General features: G+C 50.5%; 5 protein-coding genes across 5 annotated transcripts; 3 read left to right on the forward strand and 2 right to left on the reverse strand.

Annotated features, from left to right (window-relative positions):
* Positions 1–104: 104 nt before the first annotated feature.
* Pdw03_3016 (20S cyclosome subunit (BimA/Nuc2/Cdc27), putative) lies at positions 105–4223 on the reverse strand (the record flags this gene model as incomplete). The annotated part of the gene is made up of 7 exons (XM_066100362.1): positions 105–271; positions 333–1071; positions 1125–1161; positions 1624–1691; positions 1762–3605; positions 3660–3833; positions 3887–4223. 7 exons carry the CDS (start codon positions 4221–4223, stop codon positions 105–107), a joined length of 3366 nt encoding a protein of 1121 aa, XP_065955762.1.
* A 772-nt stretch (positions 4224–4995) lies between these two features.
* Positions 4996–5827, forward strand: Pdw03_3017 (DUF788 domain protein; the record flags this gene model as incomplete). The annotated part of the gene is made up of 4 exons (XM_014677129.2): positions 4996–5004; positions 5091–5593; positions 5699–5756; positions 5816–5827. 4 exons carry the CDS (start codon positions 4996–4998, stop codon positions 5825–5827), a joined length of 582 nt encoding a protein of 193 aa, XP_014532615.2.
* A 260-nt stretch (positions 5828–6087) lies between these two features.
* Pdw03_3018 (transcription factor hoxa13) lies at positions 6088–10668 on the reverse strand (the record flags this gene model as incomplete). Its single annotated transcript, XM_014677128.2, has 8 exons — positions 6088–6186; positions 6238–7744; positions 7826–9220; positions 9273–9989; positions 10055–10256; positions 10321–10362; positions 10451–10455; positions 10658–10668. The coding sequence occupies 8 exons, from the start codon at positions 10666–10668 to the stop codon at positions 6088–6090; spliced, it is 3978 nt and encodes a 1325-aa protein (XP_014532614.2).
* A 140-nt stretch (positions 10669–10808) lies between these two features.
* Pdw03_3019 (RING finger membrane protein) lies at positions 10809–15628 on the forward strand (the record flags this gene model as incomplete). The annotated part of the gene is made up of 4 exons (XM_014677127.2): positions 10809–10813; positions 10871–10908; positions 10976–14008; positions 14067–15628. The coding sequence occupies 4 exons, from the start codon at positions 10809–10811 to the stop codon at positions 15626–15628; spliced, it is 4638 nt and encodes a 1545-aa protein (XP_014532613.2).
* Positions 15629–16122: 494 nt separating this feature from the next.
* On the forward strand, positions 16123–20141 carry Pdw03_3020 (EF-Hand 1, calcium-binding site; the record flags this gene model as incomplete). Its single annotated transcript, XM_014677126.1, has 2 exons — positions 16123–19456; positions 19654–20141. The coding sequence occupies 2 exons, from the start codon at positions 16123–16125 to the stop codon at positions 20139–20141; spliced, it is 3822 nt and encodes a 1273-aa protein (XP_014532612.1).
* Between the last annotated feature and the right edge of the window lie 159 nt (positions 20142–20300).

Raw genomic sequence — 20300 nt, forward strand, 5'->3', positions numbered from 1 at the left:
TAGGCTTAGTTCGAATGCCCGATATTGCACTCAAATCAGGAGAGACATTTACAGCAAGTGCCGAGTGTGGAGCTATGTGACGAATCCCACCTTTGTTTTGGCACCTAGATTTCAACGGCGCTGGAGACGCCGTTGGTATGAGCAACATCGACCTCGTCCTTCTGCGCATGGGAAATTGCTGTGAGAGTTTTGAGCATCGAATCCCGCGTCGATTGGGTCAGGCTATCCACATCGCCCGATGTCAAATCCTGAGTCGGGATGGGAGGCAAAACTTTGTCAAAATGGTTAGCCGTGCTCTGTCATAACTCTTCGCAACTTCTAAAATGACACACCTTTTATTTTGATAGTCCCAGCGTTGAATCGCCAGGCACGAGGCGACAGCACGTGCGAATAGTTCTCCGTCACAATCGGTACGATCGGCACACCGGCCTTAACAGCGAGATGAAAAGCACCCTTCTTGAAGGGTAGTAGAGTAGGCTCGTCAGAGTAACTTCGGGTACCCTCAGCGAAGATAAAGACGCTCTGGCGGTGATCGCGCATCTCGGCGGCGGCGCCATCGAAAGCCTTGAGGGCTGTTTCCCGGTTGGCACGGTCAATGAACACAGTGCGGGATAAAGACATGAACCAGCCCAAGAAAGGAACATTCCGCAGTGATTTCTTGGCAGTTACACTGCAGTATGGCGGGAAGACACATCCAAGCATCAACACGTCGAGTTCAGTCTGGTGGTTGCCAATAAAAACTGCCGGACGGGTAGAGAGGTATTCTTTGCCTTCGATAACCTCGAACTTGACACCAGTTGTGAACCGCATCAGCCACTTGAAGCTGCGACCTGCTGCCCACTGTGACACACGGCCATATCCAACTAGTCGTAGACAGATCGAGACGAGCACGCCGTACGCGGCACTGACGAGAAGACAGCCATATGAGGCAAGACAGCGGGCGGCGAATGCGGCGCGAGGCACTTTTTGACCGATTGCAAAGAGAGAGACGGTCAACACCGCAAAAGAGCTAACACCTGAGACGACATAAGAGCCGATCGACATGATGACGGTTAAACGAGTCAAGAAGAGCTGCGTACATGCGGTCAGAAGACGGAAACTACAATTCTTAAGTGTAGACGTACTTTGTTCACTGGTATGTGGGTAGCACCCAGCCCAAGTCTGTTATATGGCGAACGAATGAAAGAATAAAAAAGGAATGATAGATCAAATCCAAGACCGAGCCATGCATCGCTTGTGGGGAAGGGCAAATCGGAGTAGAGACGTTGTATCGATTTTCTGCCCCGGAGCCGACTTACCGCCTGGTCGGTGCAAATGACGATGTCACCCAGAGCACTTTGAGGGGAAATGTATAGTATGAAAACAAGTATATTTTTAGGATTCGGCCAATTAGGAGACCCTCTTTTCTTGAAGAATAATGGAATTATGCGTGCATCAACCTCAAGATGCATGCCCAGGGAAACCGTTCAACTAATGTACAGAACACCATCATATGCCAGATGTCTAAACCTGGAAAAGAAAACTCCACACTGATGCTGAGCAAAGAGGCCCTCAAACGCCGAGTTCATAAAAGAGGGCCCCCGTGGGAACCCAATAGAAAGACCTAGGACATCACAGGCCTACGCTATGTCCTCATCCTCCATATCCTCGTCGTCCAACGACTCCATTGCGTCCTTGATGTATTGTGCAGCCTGTGGGGGATCACAGTCAGAAAGAACTCAAGAAGAGGGGGGGGCTAGAGAAATAAACCCCAAGACGTACCTTCGGGTCCAAGTTCAAGGCCGCAGTGAAATGCTTGATAGCATTGGCCTTGTCGTGGAGCATTTTGTACAGCTTTCCAAGAAGGTAGTGCACATTTGCCTCATCCGGCGCCATGTCCTTCAGGACTTTCAGTTCTGCCAAAGCAAACTTGTATTCACGCAGCTTCATCAGTACGCGCGCCTTGCGGAATTTAGCTAGTACCGAGTTTGGGGCTAGTGAGGAGGCCCGACCGTAGTGAACCAGGGCATCTTGAGGATTATTCATCTTCTCCAATACCAGACCAATGCAGCAGATAAGCACCGCGTTCGTCGGGTTGATGCTGGCTGCATTGCGGAAATGCTGCTCAGCGAAATCAAGCTTGCCCATCTTGTCATACACCGTCCCCAGTCCGTACCAAGCATTGTAATGTCGATTATCTGCGTTGATGCCGTGGCGATAGGCCTCCAACGCCTTGTCGTATTCTTCGTTGGCGACATATTCATGTCCCTGTAGTGTGAATGCATATGCAAATTCAGGATCGATCAAAGTCGCACGCTTGAAGCACTTGAGTGCTTGATCGTGATCCCGTTGATGAGAAAAAGAGTTCCCAATAGCACACCACGCCTGGGGGGATAGGCGATCAGCCTCGAGTAGCTGATGCGCCAAGTAAGCCAATTCTACATCACTTTTCAGGTGCCATAAGACAGTCGAATAGATTTCCATATCCTCGGTGCGGGAAGGAGCTAGTTTTTGAACCCTGGAAAAGTACTTGGCAGCTTCTGTATAGCTTGCTTGTTCGAAATAAGTCCGTCCAAGTTGAGACAAAACCCACGGAGTTTCACGCTGCCCTTGTGAGAGAGAATTGAAAGAGCTGATGGCGTCCGCACATTTATAACGGCTCAGTGAGAAATATCCAGACGCAAGTTTATTGAAAAGACCCAAAAGCCAATCCAAGGCTTCGAGCTCTTTCGTTTTTTCAGCATTTTTGGGCAACGGGGGGACAAGAGGGTGGGATTGCGGCAAGGCAGTCCGATTATCTTTACCATCATTGTCGGGTGTTTCCATTGGTTTTCGATTGCCACTCACGACACGGCCGACAGTGGGCACACCTCCTGCCCGTCCTTTCGTAGGCCCTCCTCTCAATTTCTTCATCTCGCGGCCATCTCTGCCAGTAAGCGTACTGTTTGAAAGCTTACTGGTTGTAGGTTTGATCTGGTTGAAGAGGCGAACGCTTCGGCGCTGGGGAGCACCTGGTTCAGTAGGCTGCGACGAAGGAACGGGGTGGGCGACTTGTCCAGAGACTGTGCGCTTGCGGTCGCCGAATCGCGACACAAGAGATGGGTCTCTTTCTACCGGAGCAGTCGGCTGAGTCTCTGGTTCGGTTCGTGTTTTGTGTCGAGGTCTGATGCCCGTTGGGCGCATTCGGGGTGGGGGTTGCCCGGTATGGTCAAGGCTCATGGTTTGGATTGTCCGCGTCTTTCGAGCAGGGGCCAAGGGTGCTTCCCATCCAGCTTCAGGGTCAGTGACGCCATTTGCAATGCGGAAGTCATCAGAGCCACTGCTCTGTGCGCCTGGAGTCTCCATTCCGTCGTGGAAAACCGGCTGTGCCATAGCAGCAAAATTAACAGAGCTTCCATTCAACTTTTCCCAAAGAGCGGAGCTCCCAAATGTGGTATCAGTCTCGCCACGGGAGGCAGAGACCATGAAAGGGTCGGATTCAGGATTACCAGGAGGCTGTGTGGGGAAATTCCTTTCTTCAGAGACCACGTTTTCTGGTGCACTAGCGATTTCCTCCGGCGACGAAGATATTATTGCAAGAAGTTCTGGGCTGAGCTGGTATATGTTCGGGACTCGAATGTTGACACCTGATATTGCATTAGAAAAAATTCTCCCACCCACGAGAAGAAGGCGGTACACACCTGTTTCGCAAAGCCCTAGGAATGCATCCCACATGAAGGGGTTCAGTTTCAGTGCCTCCACGAAGCAGTCAACTGCTTTGGTCAAATCTTTCTGTGCGTGCCAAAGTTTTCCCTGCAAAGAAAAAACAGCCGCAGCATCAGGTAGGTGCTGTCGCTGAGTTTCACTATGCTTGTCTTTAAATGGTTAGCGCGTGAGCTCAAAGTTGAATTAGTTTGCCGGCGCTTACTCCAGTGATTCTTGGAGGACCAGAGCGGTTTGCTACGCTCCAGAGCCGTGACACCATCTAAGTATTTCCCCAAGTCCAAACAAGTTTGAGCAAAGACATACGCACAACCCGCATGCAGACCGCGCGAGCCCGAAGCCTGGCTGCATTCGAACGCTGCTTTCACTTCTCCGTTGTGTAGATGACAAAGGGCGAGTAGATATTGGGCCTCAAAGGATCGCGGTTCATAGGCATGGAGGCGAGAAGCGAGGAATAGCGCATTGCGGATTAAGTTATTGTCGAGTTGGTAATAGATGAGGTGCCTTAGCTGGCTTGCAACATGCCCGGTGGACAAGGCCATGGTGAGGGGTCGGCAACGCGGTATGCGACAGCACAAGGCAAGGCGGGGATTGTGTAGTGATAATTGAAAGTTGAGATGATAATGCGATTGGAAGAGTCGATTTCTCGGCGTTACTGTAATATCAATGTCCGGCGCCTTTGTAATGTCCTCCAAGACGCGGGGGAGGAAACAACGGCGCGATCGAGTGGGTTGTTGTAGCGCGGCGAATGGTCGCACCAACAGCCACAAGACATGGACAGCAGCAAGTCCAATGTCTTGGTTGGATTTTTCCAGATGTAGGAGCTATCAACTGCTCTCAGGTGCAGCTGTGAAACAATGAGGAATGTAAACCCAAGCCGGAAATGGTAAGCGGATGAAGGATAAAAAGAAGTGAATAGGGAGTCCTCTGGTTACATCATCCGCGGACGCAGGATGAGCCTCTCAGAGTGCGAGGAACATTCCCAAAGAAGCGGAGAACTGCAAGACGTGCTCAAGATGGGATGAACGTTGGCCGTTCTTTCTGTTATTTTGGTCTGAAGCGGCCTTTGTCATTTCTGCCGTTTTTTGGTCGGGCGGTGAGGGTAGTGGAGGGCAACAATCACACCCGATGTGCTATAGCTGTCATATGCAAGTCCTCTCTCTTTGTCTTCTTTCTCCGCTCAGCCTCGAATTCTGGTCCTTTACTTGCCATTTGAAAGAGGAAAATCTTGGCTCATTTGGTTGGGGTGTCTTGGATTTGGAAAGGATCATCTTTAGCATCAGATTGCAGATCACCTGGTGATCGCATTCAGCCATGGCTAAGGTATGTAGTGAGGTCGTTTTCTTGCTGTGCCTAAACTTCATATTAGCTTTGATCATTGTGCGGCAACCTCTCTGACCATATAATAGAAAGCTACCAAATCTCTGGCGAGCCGTAATGGTGCTGTCCTCAGCCGTACTCATCTCATCTCTGCTGCATTGCACCTACTCTTCCTCCTGCTGCACTTTGTTTTCCAGCGGCCGCGTTCACTCAAGCCGTACTTTTTCCTGGCCGTTCCAACCCTTGCCATTGAATACTACTTGGACCGAATGGGCCGACCCCGTTATAATGAAGATGGTTCCCTGCGCTCCGCCGGCGAGGATCTCAACGCAACTGGCCTGACTGAGTATATGTGGGATGTCCTTTACTGGACCCAGGGGTGCATTGTCGCTGCCTGCCTCTTCAACGATCGGGCATGGTGGTTATGGGCTGTGATTCCATTGTACTCTGTGTACGCTGCCTACACCACCATAATGGGTGTGAAAAAAGGATTTGCTGGAATGGGTGGCGGTGATTCCAGCCAAGAGGCCGATGCCCCAAAGAGCAAGACACAATTGAAGAAGGAAAAGAGAGGCTCCACTGTGAAGTATAGGTGATCTTGTTGGAGTATGGAAGATGTGTACAAAATGAGTTAATGTAGAATGGGAGCTTCAACGCCCTCTTTTAGTTATCATCTCGGGTGCATTTTTCGTTCTAGGTGCCATTTTATTCGGGACGATGATTTCACTCTTCTCTCCACTTCACTTTGCTTGCGTGTAAGCTATTGCGTCCGTTCATCTAATTTCTTGCCGACTAATGACTTACGTGCCCTCAGCAGCCCGTTTGATACAATGCACATCATGTGTGATAGCTACAGATATCCAACCGCTCAAGTAAGGAGTTATAGACAGTACCCAAATAATCCATCCATTCATCATGTACTGAACATGTATTACTTCAAAACAAGTCTCATATTTCAAGCAGAAAGTGATAAGAGAGGAACACAAAATGAGGAGATGGAAGCCAAAAAAAGATAGTAAGATTGTGCATGTTGCAAACCATGAGCATTTGGTCGTCATGACAATCAATGTGGGGAATAATGCGTCGTTAGCCACGCATGGCATTCCCATGGCATGGTTTTCGCTCAGAGGGACCGATTGAGTCCGAATAAAAGAGAAAAGAAAGAAAGAAAGGAGATGATACAGGCTGAATTAAAGTGAATCAGAGTTCATCTTTGAATGAAGCGGCTGCACTCACAATGCTGCTTGTTTTATCTTCAACACGCGATGCGGCGGTCTCAACTGCCCCAGATGCAAGGCTGCTAGCGCTAGCGGCTAGATCAGCAAGCTGAGACCTAGCGCTTTCAACAGCTTCAGCAAGACGGATAGTTGCTCTCTCCATTGCGTTAGGTTCCTCGCCGTAGATAGACGCGCTGGCTGTGGATTGAATATTCTCATTGGCATCCTTGGCGATATCGATATAACCAGATTCCTTGCAGTATGCTGCATCACTGATTTGAGCGGAAGATTTTGAGTAGGCATCGGCTGCGGCATCGGCGGCTTTTTCGTAGAAACCCTTGGGAGTCCCGTAGATACCAACACTGGCGGCTTCAACAACAGCATGGAGTTGGTCACTTGCGTGTTGCACGATGTCCTCTACGCTCGGAACTTCTGAAACAATAAAAGGTGCGGCGGAGGACGCAGATCCATAAGCCTGGTCGATGTAGCTAGACGCAGAGGAGACAGCGGGAGCCGGGTAAGGTGTCTCGTATACTGCGCGCAGCTTGCTTAGTACACTCTCGGTAAATGAAGGCTGCTTGCCCACAATCAGTTCAGAGACGAGCACTTGTACAGCTTCAAACTGCGGACGCCCATTGTTCACCACTTGTTGCAGATGCGGCGTTGGTGCTCCGTAGATCTGTTCACTGGCTTTGGAAATGAGATTTCCCCAGTTTTCAGACGCTTGACTAGAAAGGGACTCTGCATGACCTGTGGAAGTTCCATAGATGGCTGAGCTGGCCGACATGGAAGCCGCAGAGAGAGAGGAGGAAGCGACAGAGAGGGCAGCATTGTATCTGGAGGAAGCATCATAGATGATTCTTTGTGCTTTGCCGCCATCCGCGGAAGAGACGACCGAGCTTACCGATGCGACGACAGCGGCAAGACTGGCAGAAGCCAACGAGGAAGCGTCCTCGTATTGAGACCCAGCTTTTTCAATGATTCCCATGAAGCTTCCAGCTGTTATGGGAGTTGGAGAACCATAGACTACCCCAGATGCCGTAGAGACAAAAGCAGAGTAGTGATCGTGAGCCAACCCTACTGCTTCGTAGTAGCGACGCTGCGCATCAAGGACGAATGGTTCGAACCCCGCCTGCAGAAGACTGGCGGTTGTAGCAGATGGCTGAACTTGAGCTAATTGTTCGGATGCTAAGCTGAGCCCCTGGCTTAGCCGGGATGATGCGATGAATGAAATCTGGGCCAGAGGTCCGGCATCGGATGGCGTCGGGGTAGCACGAACTACGCGAAGCTTGGACTCCAGCTCATCTGTGGCATATTTTAAAGACCCAGAATAGGTCGACTCTATGGAAGCTAGGAGCTGGGCATGAACAGGAGCGCTAGACTCAGCCATTTGACCAAGAACTTGAGACTTCGCGATCTCATATAGTACTTTAGCCTGATCCGTGGAACCAACAAAATCTGAGCTAGCTCCGGCCATCAAAGATTGGACAATTGGCGTCGGGGCGCTGTAAATGACCGACGACGCACTGTGGCAGAGATTCGCATTAGCGAGAATTCATTTTTTTGTATGTAATCTTAAGACACGCTGGATATGCTATGCTACTTACGCGGCTACTGCATCGCTATATTTTTGAAAGGTGTCACTGGAAATCATCTCTCCAGGGCATAGAGGAGCACCATTGATAGCGGTAGAGGCGGCGGAACAGTCGAGATAGTACTGTTCACTGGCCAATGATGCTGGGGTCGTAGATGCATCATAGATAGCTTCGCTAACAGCGTTGCTCGCCTTGGCGAAAGAATCGCCGGCCTTGCTCACTAGACTGTCCAGGACATCCTGACCCTCGTTATCTAAGACAGGCGCTTGATGCGAATTTGCATCTGCAGCCGCAACACCAAAGGCGGACCCTTCGGAGGGCTGCTCTTCCACCAAAATATCATCGCCCACAACAGACTCGGTATCGACATCAAATTCAGCACCAGCATCGACAGCCGCAGAAGGCTTATCGGCGAAGGGAATTTCTTCGTAAGCGTCGCCCGAAAGTGGCATTGCTACCTCTTCAGAAGACTCGTCGTTATCAGAATCCACCTTGGCGGCGTCCTCGTAAGATTCCTTGGTCTCCTGGGGCTTGGACCTCGCCGGGGGGGCTTCGGCGCGAGTTTCAAAATCATCGCTTACTTCACGGGCAGCGATCTTCCAGATACCAACATCCTTTAACCGGACAAATTCCTTGGCAGCTTGCTCGGCTTCATGCATGCCCTGGTCTAATATTTCAATCGCCACGGCTCTGGCGTCAGATACGGATTTGTAGCTCATGCCGACACCTCGGATCTCGTTGCGCCATTCTTCGAGTTGGGCCTTGAGCGCATGGTACTTGGCCCAATCCTGGTATGTGACGCCATCCATCCACGCCCAGCGCATGCCGATTTCTTGTAAGCCTAGATCCCGAATGCTGTCGAGAACATCGAGTGTCGAATTGATAGCAGCAGTAACTCGGCGAACAAGTTCGTCTTCGAACAAGATAGACCACTCTCTGAGTGCATGGGCGCGATCTCTCACAGAGATAGCAGAAGTTCGGATTTCCTGAATCAGCAAATCGCTAGTAGACTTCTCGATCTCCGGGGCGTCCTCCTCTGGCATTGAAGCCGCGAGTTCGTTGATACGTTGCTTGATGGAAGAAAGCTGCTCCGCTGAAACCGACTGAAGCGCGGTAGAAAGGCTCCGGCCGTGGCTCTTCCCGCTGCTTGCAACTAGGGTGGACACGATCTCCTCAATACGTTCCTCAAGGTCTTCAATGCCTTTATCAGCCGCAAGAACAAATTTTCCATGCCACCGCTCAAGATCCGAATCTATCTTCTCGCGGACTTGCTGCGCTTGCTCGGAAGGGGTTAGGGTGGGTTGAGCAGAAGCTTGGGGCGTTGAGGTTGAGGTCAAAGTGGTCGTCGTGTGGATTTGGTCCTGTAACTTGGTAATCAAAGAGGTAACGGGCTGGACTGTTGAGCTGCTAATATTATGGTTAGCACACCACGGAATAGAGAAATCAAGGGGTATGGTACCTATCCACGTCCTCTATAACAGCGCGAAGTCGCTTGCCCTCTCTGTAGCTTGCCAACCGCTGACCAATCTTCACCAGCTGGGGCTCTACTTGCTCAGAGTAAAGACCAGTAACATGGGGCCAAAGTGAGCTATTAGTAAAGTAGACCACGGATGACCATGTGTACTGCGCCCCGGGCAAGACATGGGTTGTCAGAATACCATGGCTCGTGGAGTAAGCTTTCCCGATGAAAGGTCTGGAATGCGCGTAGAAAGGCACTAGATGGTCCTGAAAGACATTGAGCACAACGGTGTCGGCCCATTGATAGTATGGAGAGACAAAAGCAACGCTTTGCTGGACATAGGGATCAACCTTGGCCAAATAAAGTTGGTGTACCTTATTTTGAGCAATTTGGAGTATTGGTGTGACTTGGTATTGCCATTGCTCAGTCCCATACGCCTGAGCTTGCTCTAATGCCGGCGCTCCGTACTTTTCATATCCTGATTTGGCAACTTTTGATGCTGGAGTATAGAAACGGTGGTTAAAGACTTCCACGTATGGCCGGGCTTGATCAAGGTAAGGCGCCGCATAAATATCATAATGTGGCTTCACATAAGGTTCCACATGCGAACGAGTAATCAGGTAAGGCTTGCAAACTCGAGGTGACGTCTCTGTGAGGTCTGCGAGGCGGGATGGGCACCTGAAGAACGGTATGACGAGTGTGTACCATATACATAACCTGAAAAGAGAAGAGGTTAGAAGATGATTTTGACCATGTACACGCATGGCGATACCATCACTCACCTCACGACAAGTCCGACTGTCCATCGCACGAAGCCCTTCTTTCGTGGATTTTTAGGATCCGTTCGGCCATTTGCTTTGACTGTGGCATCCGTCACTTGGCCATTCTCTTTCATTACCATCGCAACTGAGGCTGACCCGTTCAAGGTCACGCGATTTCCTTGTGAGATTCGAGGTCGGCCGCCGTAATTTGCGAAGGGCTTCCCTTACACACACTCAGATCAAGGCGTCTCAGTAGAATTTTATCGCTGCATCGGAAAGAAGCTCACAGCCCAGGTGAATGTGTAGCTTTTCGGTATTGGAGCTCGAGACTAAATGGATCAAAGCAATCAGCTGCTGTAGGCGGAATGCTCGCGTCGGTCTTGGCACTAGCAACTTTCACGGGCCGCGGTCAGATACCTGGACTGGGTCAATTTCAAAAAATCGTTGGTTCTGAGGAAAAGATCGAATGCATCGGTTCAGGTCCGAGGAGAAAGAAAAGTTAGGCGCAAATTTTTTTATTTATTTGTGGGATAAGGCGATCGAATATGACACAATAATCAAGGATTTGTTTTTAAAGCTCAGTGAGGTCATCGGTGGCTACCCGTACTGCATATACGACAATACCCCACTATCATTGCCTTGACAAGGAGGTAATGGTGTATTTGAAGTACTGCCAGCGCACACCGCTGAGTCAGCGAATTCGATGGCCCCGGGCAACTACCTGGGCTGAATTGCTTTGTTGCAGTCAAACACTGAAGATCTACAGGTTACGCTGATGAGGTACGATACTCCTTTAAAATGCGTGCAAATCTTATCCTCACTAATCGCTGTCTTCAGCTCAATTTGGATTACCTATCAACACAAGCCTTCCGCATGTTTACAACTTTTCCCATTCTCGCTTGACTAGGAACATGGTGAACATTTGATTAAAACCACCGTCAGCTCGGCGAGATTCACGAATGATGGAGCCCGCAGACAATCAATTCCGCGACACCGCGGACAACACCGCGTTCCCCGATCTAATGAACGACCCGACATATGACGAAAGGGAAAAGGGATTTGACGACCTAGATACCTGTCGGATATGTCACGGCGAGGCAACAGAAGAGGAACCGCTGTTTTACCCGTGCAAGTGCAGCGGTAGTATTAAATTCGTTCACCAAGTATGTCTTGTGGAATGGTTGTCACACTCACAGAAGAAACACTGCGAGCTCTGCAAAACGCCGTTCCGATTTACAAAACTATACGACCCAAACATGCCCCAAAGCCTACCCGCACCTCTGTTCGCGAAGCAAGCCCTGATTCAATGCTTCAGGACTCTGGTTACATGGCTGAGATTTGTGCTCGTTGCATTCGTCTGGCTGGGATGGCTGCCGTGGTCTATGCGCGCAATCTGGAGGGCACTGTTTTGGATTGCTGACGGCCGGTGGTCTGCCAATGAAAATGTTCGGAACCAGGCCGCCCAAACCGCCCAAGATGGTCTTGGGCTACTGTTTTCAAACGGGAGTGCTGTAAATGCCGCGGTAACTGACTCGCTTACCTCGACAATTTCTAACGCTGCTATCTCATCTACGACTGCTGTACCGTCCGCGCAATCGTCATTTCTTAATTCCACAGCCGGCGAACCGCTCATGCTCAACCTCATCAAAAAGGTGGTCCCTACTCTTTTCATGCCTGCATTTACCTCGACTGTCGGGCAAAGCGGACAAAACAACGAAACCGTTAGCTCAATGAAACCTCGGTATCCATCATGGCTCTCGGATGTGAAGTTCCTGAACTCGTTGACACCATACCCAACAATCAACAACATGATCATGGATACATTGGAAGGACAGCTCATCACCCTGCTTGTGGTTGTTGCGTTTATTCTACTCTTTTTGATCCGAGAATGGGTTGTTCAACAGCAACCAATGGTGAACATAGCGGAAGGAGAACGTGAGGCTGCTCTTCAGTTAATTGCAAATGCCAACAATCGGCTCAATGATCGATTCAATGATGAAGGTGGCCTTAGACAACCAGAACCCATTCCCGCTCACCCGGAAAATGAGGATAACGATGAACCCGCCGAGGCCCACGAGTTGGACAATGCTATCCTCCCTCATTTTGCTCCCCACTCCCCAGCTCCGTCCTCAAATGACTCTGAGTACGGTCTCCCTGGATTTGAAGCGGAGCCACGAGACTACAACGGGAACGATTCGGAATACGAAGCAGGAGGTCTTCCTCCTACAGCTCGTGCTTTAGCTTTCCGAGACTTAGTGGCCCGGACTCATGGTAATCATGAAGAAATGCTGCGTATTCTCCGCGAAGAGGCTCACGGTGATGATCTGGACTGGATCGTGAATGCTATCAGCGGAGCGACCATAAACCGGGATTCATCAGCAGGGCCTTCTACTCGTCCCCACGATCCCGATAATCCAGAAGTCCCAGACGGTGCTGATTCCGTTGATCTTCAAGATGGATATATCGATCACCCGCTGGATGCGGATGCCGGATCTTCTGCCCAGAACACGGATCGCAGACCACCGACTAGAGACAATGACGTTCCTGTCGCTAATGTACAAGCGGATGATCGGCCTCCGCTCGGTCTCACAGAAAGGGTATTCGAATGGTTTTGGGGAGATATCACACTCGCAGAGCGCGATACAGAAGAATTAGTTCCAGAAGACGACGAGCACATTGTTCAGGATCCGGCCTTGGAAGACCTTTTCGTGCCCTTGCCAAATCGGATGGGAAACGTTCAAGCGGATGCGGCTGCTGATGCTGCTGCCGCCGCAGATGCTGGGCTGGACCCCAACGATGTCGATGCAATCGAAGGGGATGATTTCGAAGGGATCATGGATCTCATTGGCATGCATGGTCCCATTTTCGGGCTTTTCCAGAATGGCGTCTTTTGTGCCCTTCTGATTGCGTTCACAGTAGCCATCGGTATTTGGCTCCCGTACCTATGGGGTAAAATTGCTCTTGTTTTGTTGGCCAACCCTCTCGAACTCGTCATCGGTGTTCCTATCACCGCGGTTGAAGTCATCACAGACATCGCTCTCGACACTCTTATTGGTGTTGTGGGGTATCTGATGTACTGGCTCAGCCTTGTTTTCAAGATTGTACTAAGCCCTCTCGGTGCTCTTTTGCCTACTGGAGAATGGATTTCCCGGGACAAGTCAGTCACTAGTGCATCGCTTTCCCTCATCGACGCAAGCAGTCACCGCTTGAACAAAGTGATCAAAGCATTCCTGGTCTTCCATGAATCTGATATCCCAATGTTCTCAGTGCTCTCGCACCAGGCGCTCAAGCTACACCAGGCTCGCCTCGGTGCTGTGTTCCAATCGGTCTTTGCCACTGTCAAATTCCTCCTGCATGATTTCCCAACTCGGCTTGTGACACTTGGTGTTCCCGGAGCCCTTTCATTGGACCTTGACTTTTCTTATTTCAAGAACTTCATTGGCCAAGCCCGACAACAACTGACCACCCTCGCTAAATCATCGCTTTTCTCGATGCCTGGAACAAGATTTATGAACGCCAGTGCAGCAAAATCAGCCTCTGCCACAGTGCCGGTAGATTATGACCTGGCGGTCTGGGACTCTAAGGATCGTGTTATCGCTATCTTCATGGGCTATTTGCTTGCATTCCTGATAGGGCTTCTCTATCTACGAATCACGGGGCTGCTTTCTGGTGCCAGTCGGGGGCAAAGGATCGAGGGCCTGCTTGCTGAGGTCCTGATACAAGCCGGAGGAGTTCTGAAGGTCATCCTCATCATCGGGATTGAGATGATTGTCTTCCCTTTGTATTGTGGCACTCTTCTTGATCTTGCATTACTTCCGCTCTTCTCCGACGCTACAGTGGCCTCTCGTATCGCTTTTACTGCTGCATCCCCGCTCACTTCACTTTTCGTGCACTGGTTTGTTGGAACTTGTTACATGTTCCACTTTGCCCTGTTTGTTTCCATGTGCAGAAAGATTCTGAGAAGTGGTGTGCTTTGTAAGTACTTTTAGCCATTTGCCAGACCTTGATCGAGTTGCTAACTGCTTGACTCTAGACTTCATTCGTGACCCTGATGATCCAACCTTCCATCCAATACGTGATGTTCTCGAACGCAGCATCACTACCCAGCTCCGTAAGATCGGTTTCAGTGCTCTCGTATACGGTGCGCTAGTGATCGTTTGTCTAGGAGGTGTTGTCTGGGGTTTGCACTTTGCCCTTGATGGTGTTCTCCCGATTCACTGGTCGGCCAGCGCCCCGATGCTCGAGTTCCCGGTTGATCTCCTATTTTATAATTTTGTGTTGCCTGTCATCATTCAATCATTCAAACCTTCAGATGTTTTGCATGGCTTATATGGCTGGTGGTTCCACAAGTGTGCTCATTTTTTGCGTCTCAGCAACTTTTTTTTCCCAGAAAGACACCTGGAGGAAGAAGGCTACCACGTGCGGAAGACCTGGTGGGGTGTCCTCTCCCGAAGCGAGGGTGACTGGGAACACCCAGTAGTTGGAGATGATGAGCAGGCTGCAGCTGAGCGGGAAAATCGTGGCGTCTATTTCCTGCGCGATGGTCGATACGTGCGCGCCCCTGGCTCTGATCAGGTCCGCATTCCGAAAGGCAACCACGTTTTCCTCGAGGTCACCGAGGACAATGAACGTGTTGATGGCAGGCCCGATCCTGCCGATGGGCTACATGGCCGGTCCAGCAACATGTTCACCAAAGTCTACATCCCTCCCTCCTTCCGGGCTCGGATTGCTGCCTTTATTCTTCTAATCTGGCTGTTTGCCGCCACCACAGGGGTAGGCATCACCATTATTCCCTTGGTAATTGGTCGGAAGATCATTGGGTCCTACTCCTCTACTCCGGCTCCGGTGAACGACGTCTACGCCTTTTCAATTGGTCTTTGCGTGGTCGGTGCGCTTGCCTACCTGGCGTACTACTCCAGCACCGCACTCCAATTCGTGCGAGAGAATTCAGGCGCATACCTTCGCTCCCCTCGCCAAGCAGCTCAGACCAGTCTGGGCCTCGTGACACATGCTGCTCGGCTTGTCTACATGGCCCAGGTTGCCATTATCCTTCTACCGTCACTCTTTGCGCTGCTCACTGAACTGTATGTTCTCATTCCAGCACACACCCTCTTTGGCGATAGAGAATCGCATGTCGTTCATGTCGTTCAGGACTGGGCGCTTGGAGTGTTGTATGTCCAGATGGCCATCAAGTTGACTGTCTGGCAGCCCCGTTCCTGGATGGCAGCTGCAGTCAACAGTGTCTTCCAAGATGGTTGGCTGAAGCCTAATGCGAGCCTTGCCACTCGCGCCCTTGTTCTTCCAATCATTCTCTTCACTGCAGCTGCAGTCACTTTGCCCTTGTTATTCGGGTTTATTATGCGTTGGACAATTTTCTACTCACACGTCGGCGTGCAGCCTAACATTTACCGTTATGCGTATCCCACTACACTCTTGATCGTCCTATCCATATGGATGGTAAATCTACTACTGAGACAAGTGGCGGTCTGGCGCACCAATATTCGCGACGAAGTCTATCTCATTGGAGAGAGACTGCATAATTTCAGTGAGAAACGAGCACGGGATGTCGGTGTGTCGCGGGTGATGACAGGCTGACGAAAATGGATGACTGGTTGATAATTTTGGCCTGAATGGCATGATCTCTCCAGCGACTTTCTTAATCTTTAGCTCTATCATATGTACATTTTAAGTCGAATGAATAGAATCCAAGTAGTACTTGAATGTGTTCCCTTTCGAGACATAGCCTGGATACAATGTAATTGGTTATGGTAATACCGTAATCTAAAACTTTCATTACCTGCTGCCTGCCGCGGTGACCCCCACTGATTGGACTCTCCTATGGTCGCTCATTGGTTAGGCAACAGGATTCCCTCCATGTGCGGTTGTGTGGTTATCGGCCTCCATCCTCAAGGCACCCATTTGAAACTTGCTCTGCAATTCTTTATCAAGTTCTTTTCTCCTGTCAGATGGATTCTTTGGACTTTGGCGACTATCGCTATGTATTCTTGAACCTTCCCATTGCAGTGTTTTGTCTCTGATGCTTGATACTGCATCTATCATTCTTATCGATCCCCTCCGCAATCGACAAGATGTCAGTCCTCCGGCATGGAGGAGGAGGCGGCTTCCTCCAGCGACGCCTCACGAAACTATATACCGATACGAAAACCTCCTGTGAGAGTGTTACGACGGCCTCTAAGGCCCTTGATGACCCTGAGCTCGTCGCCCTCCACGGGAGTTTCCAGAAACAGAGGGATCGCTTGCTGGCATGGGGTCTAGACTGGAGTGACGCAGGCGCCGCGCAGCCCAACGACATCGATGAATCTTTGACTGCTGCAGGCTTCAGCGATGTCGTTGAGAGTGTCATGTCGTCGATTCAAGAACTTCTCAACGATGCCGAGCAAGTCCAACATCTGGATGCGCCAATGCTACCTTCCAAGGAACAGAAGCTCGATATGCCATCGAAGGATACCCTTACTAGCAGATCCGTTAAAACACAATGGACAGAGGAAGATATAACGCGCTCAAACACGATTTTGAATGAACTCACTGGTTGTATTGATACCCTTTATGATCTCTCGCGCTCCCGGCGGACGATGGCCTCCAGCATGTCATCCAGCAGGAACAGCGCGCGCCGCCCACGACTTAATCCCACCTCCCCTTATGATTCATCCCACGGCACATTCTCAGAGTCAAAGGAGAAAGTACAAAGCCCGAAACCAATGTTCGATCCATTCACCTACTCGTCCACAACCGCGCACCGTGACTCCTCGAATCCTTTCCTACCTTTAAACCATCTCCTCATTGATCGCTTGGCTCTGCAACTATATGGAGCGGCCCATGATAATAGTCCTCCTCCATATGAACCTGTCGCGGCATCTTCCAACTCACGTGCCATTGGACGCCTGAAGTCATCGGCATCGCCTCTTCTCGCTTCCACAAAGGAGTCCCATGTCTCTGTGCTTGTCGAGTTTATGCCTATTTTGGCGGATTCTCAAATGGATAATAAGAATGCTCGATTGGAAAAGCTCCAGCATTCTCTTGAGCAGTTGTTACAGAACGCCAGGATCTCGCACTTGGGGTTGATGCGATTTTTGGGCTACTGCAATGATAACTCGAATTCTCGCTATGCATTTCTTTATCAGATGCCGGTCGACTACTTCCCATTCCTACAAAATCCGAGTGACTTGTTGAAAGAGTTAAAGCCTAAGCCACTGGTCGCTCTTCTTCCTTCGGCAGAGGAGTACAGGGAGAATCGAGTTCCGAACCTTGACACTCGCTTTCGATTGGCCTACGATCTCTTAATGTCCGCTCTCCACTTAAGAAGCCAAAATGCAGTTCATGGAAACATAAACAGCAGCAATGTTATCTTTTTTCCGGGTCGGAGTGATGCGAGTGATGATGAGGGTGGTCTTGCACCAGATCTTGGCCGTCCTTATCTTACTTCCCCGGCACGGTTCTCCGGTGATGGACCAACCCCTGAGCCATTGTCTTCGGCAATGTATCGTCACCCAGATGACAAGAGATCTGTTGAGGATGATGGCGCGTGGGCCTATGACCTTTACTCGCTAGGCCTCATTCTTCTAGAGATAGGCTTGTGGGCACCAGTTGGGCGGCTTTGGAAGATGAAGTACGACCGCTCGTGGTTCAAGCATCGAGTGGAAGATCTTTATGTGAAAAAACTCGGCCCGAAGTGCGGCGGTGCTTATCTTCAAGCCGTTCAGTTGTGCCTCGATGCCCCCAACTTCCATTTATCAACACAACCGATGACTGACCTTAGTCTTCGTGTTCCGCAGATTTACCATTACCCGGTGCTCGACTTGTCAGACCCTGATGGCACTTTCTCTTTTTCAATGAATTTCATGTACACTATCTGCAAGATTTTGTGGTCCTGTTGCCGGATTGATATCTTCTCGGCACCCTCGGCGGAAGAATTGGATGACTGCCTTCCGCTTGCCCTTGTCCCTACCCCTGAGCCAGTTCCCATCGAGGACAAAATCAGGACATACAAGGCATCGAAGCGGGATATGTCTAATTACGACAAGAAGCTTCCCACAATCCCCGCCGAAGCATGGGGTGTAGTAAATGAAGACAAACCCATCGAAAGGCCACAAAAGAAACGGACAGTCAAGAGACTTCCGCACTTGGAAATACCAAATGAACACCTGCAAGAGTGGAATTTTCAAATAATGCCTCGAGTGAGTCGTCTTCTTCAGAAAATCTTGAAGGAGTCTTCTGAGTCGTGTGGAGTAAACCTCATCATGACTGGTGAGTCGTCTGAAAGTGCTAAAACGACGATTTGTGTTACGTGCGCTAGTGTGAAGAAGGTTCGAATGGCCCTCAAGAAGCACTTCGCTCTTGGTCGAGATGACTGGGATTTGATTGTTCTCCGTGGCGATATCGAACGGTCCAAGGTTCCTCGGAATAGGCGCCGGAGGCCGGCCAAGGCTCGCCCGAACGCATCCAATGATATACCCTTTCGCCAGCGAGAGCTCAATCCATGTCACCAGCAACGTCCTCTGTGTGGGGCATCTATCGGTGCCTTTCAGAACGACGAGCACCTACCCCCCGTCTCATATGGTGGTGCCGTCATTGTCGATGGCTTGCCGTATGGCCTAACAGTTCATCATATGCTGGAAGCTCCTAGTGAAGATGAGGGCCAAGGCAGTGGCCCCAGAGACTCCAATCAAGATGCCCCTTCCAGGTCGGCGGGGAACTGGCCTCGTGACACATCAAATATCCCCCACCCTGGATTCATGTACGACTATCCAGAGGATGACTCGCCTGATGTGAACTTTGACTTCGAAATTTCCGATTTGGAGGACGGAGACGATGCATCGTACGGTCTTGAGTCTGGGTATGATGAAACTTGGCTTTCAGATGAAGATTCATCAGATGATGGCTCTGTGAGTCCCGATGACGATGACGGTGACACTGCGTCCATTGGCGATACTGCCGGTATCGAGCCAGGCGAAGAACCTCGGCTGCTTGTCACCCAACCAGCTATTGACGACGTACACGAAGACTTTTTTCCATCTCCGGAAGATCGCGATGACGAGCACCTAGCCTCACACTCCCTAGGTTATGTCCACGCATCATCTGGAGTACGGCGCTGGACTCGAAAGGGTCTGAAACATGAAATTGACTGGGCGCTCATCAAAGTCGATGAAGCCCGCATGGACCCTCGCAACATCATTCTCGATACTACCAGATCCAGTATCGCTCGTCCAGGTCGTCCTATCCCTCCACAACCCATATTTCTAAACCAGGTAGCACGGATGGAGGAGCTAGGTGGCTTGCAAGTTCATTGTTGCGGCCGTACAAGCGGACTGCAGACAGGGCAGATATCCAAGGCTATGACATTGGTCAAACTCCAAGGACGACATTCATTCTCAACGAGCTTTTGCGTCAACGGGAACTTCGGAGGTAAGAGGTACATTTCAGCAGATCCATGATTTTGTCTAGATGCTCCTTAATTAGATACCCTTTTTTTGTTTTTCATGCATGCCCATCATTTGTTGCCCTTCTTAGCTGGTAAACAAACAGCACCAACCCCTCCTAAAACATGGGCTCGTATCGAGTAAAACAACATTTCATGAAGCTAATCTCTCTTGATTCGACAGCCCCTGGTGACTCCGGTGCATGGGTCTTCGACCGTCCCACCGGCCGTGTTTGCGGCCATGTTCTCGCCTGGTCCGCAAAAAGCAACACCACCTACATCTCCCCTATGGAGGTCACCTTCGATGACATCGCACGCACGCTCCGCGCCTCCGTTGTCTCCCTTCCCGGCGACCCGAGCCGATCGATGGGTTACATTGACCCTAACTCTCCACATTCTGCTCATTACCGCTACCAGGAACAGCGGCTGCAAGGCGACTTTGGCCGTTTGGCTTTTGGGGCTGGAGGTTCCCCCGGTCCGCCTGTACCACCCTATCCCCATAATTACCCTCACCCCCAAGCCCACCATCCGGTTTACGGACGTCCTCCACCTCCGCCTCCCCCCCCTCCTGGCCCCCGAGACGCCCGTGTGCCGGTGTATAGTGGCCCCGTCCCTCCGATCCCGCCGTCGCTTCTAGCCGGGCCCCGCAATATCGAGAGACAACTTGCCTGATTTTGGAGAATCTGGAATCCGGGACCTTTGCTTGAAATTGATTCCAGATTGTTCCGGGTATATCAATTTTGTTTTATGATTATGTTGATGTTATTGGACATTGAGGATACCCACGATGGAGCGATTTTTGGTTCTTTTTTCATTTACACTCTACAAAAT

The sequence above is a fragment of the Penicillium digitatum genome, chromosome 1, assembly GCF_016767815.1.
Source record: "Penicillium digitatum chromosome 1, complete sequence".
NCBI classification, from domain to species: Eukaryota; Fungi; Ascomycota; class Eurotiomycetes; order Eurotiales; family Aspergillaceae; genus Penicillium; species Penicillium digitatum.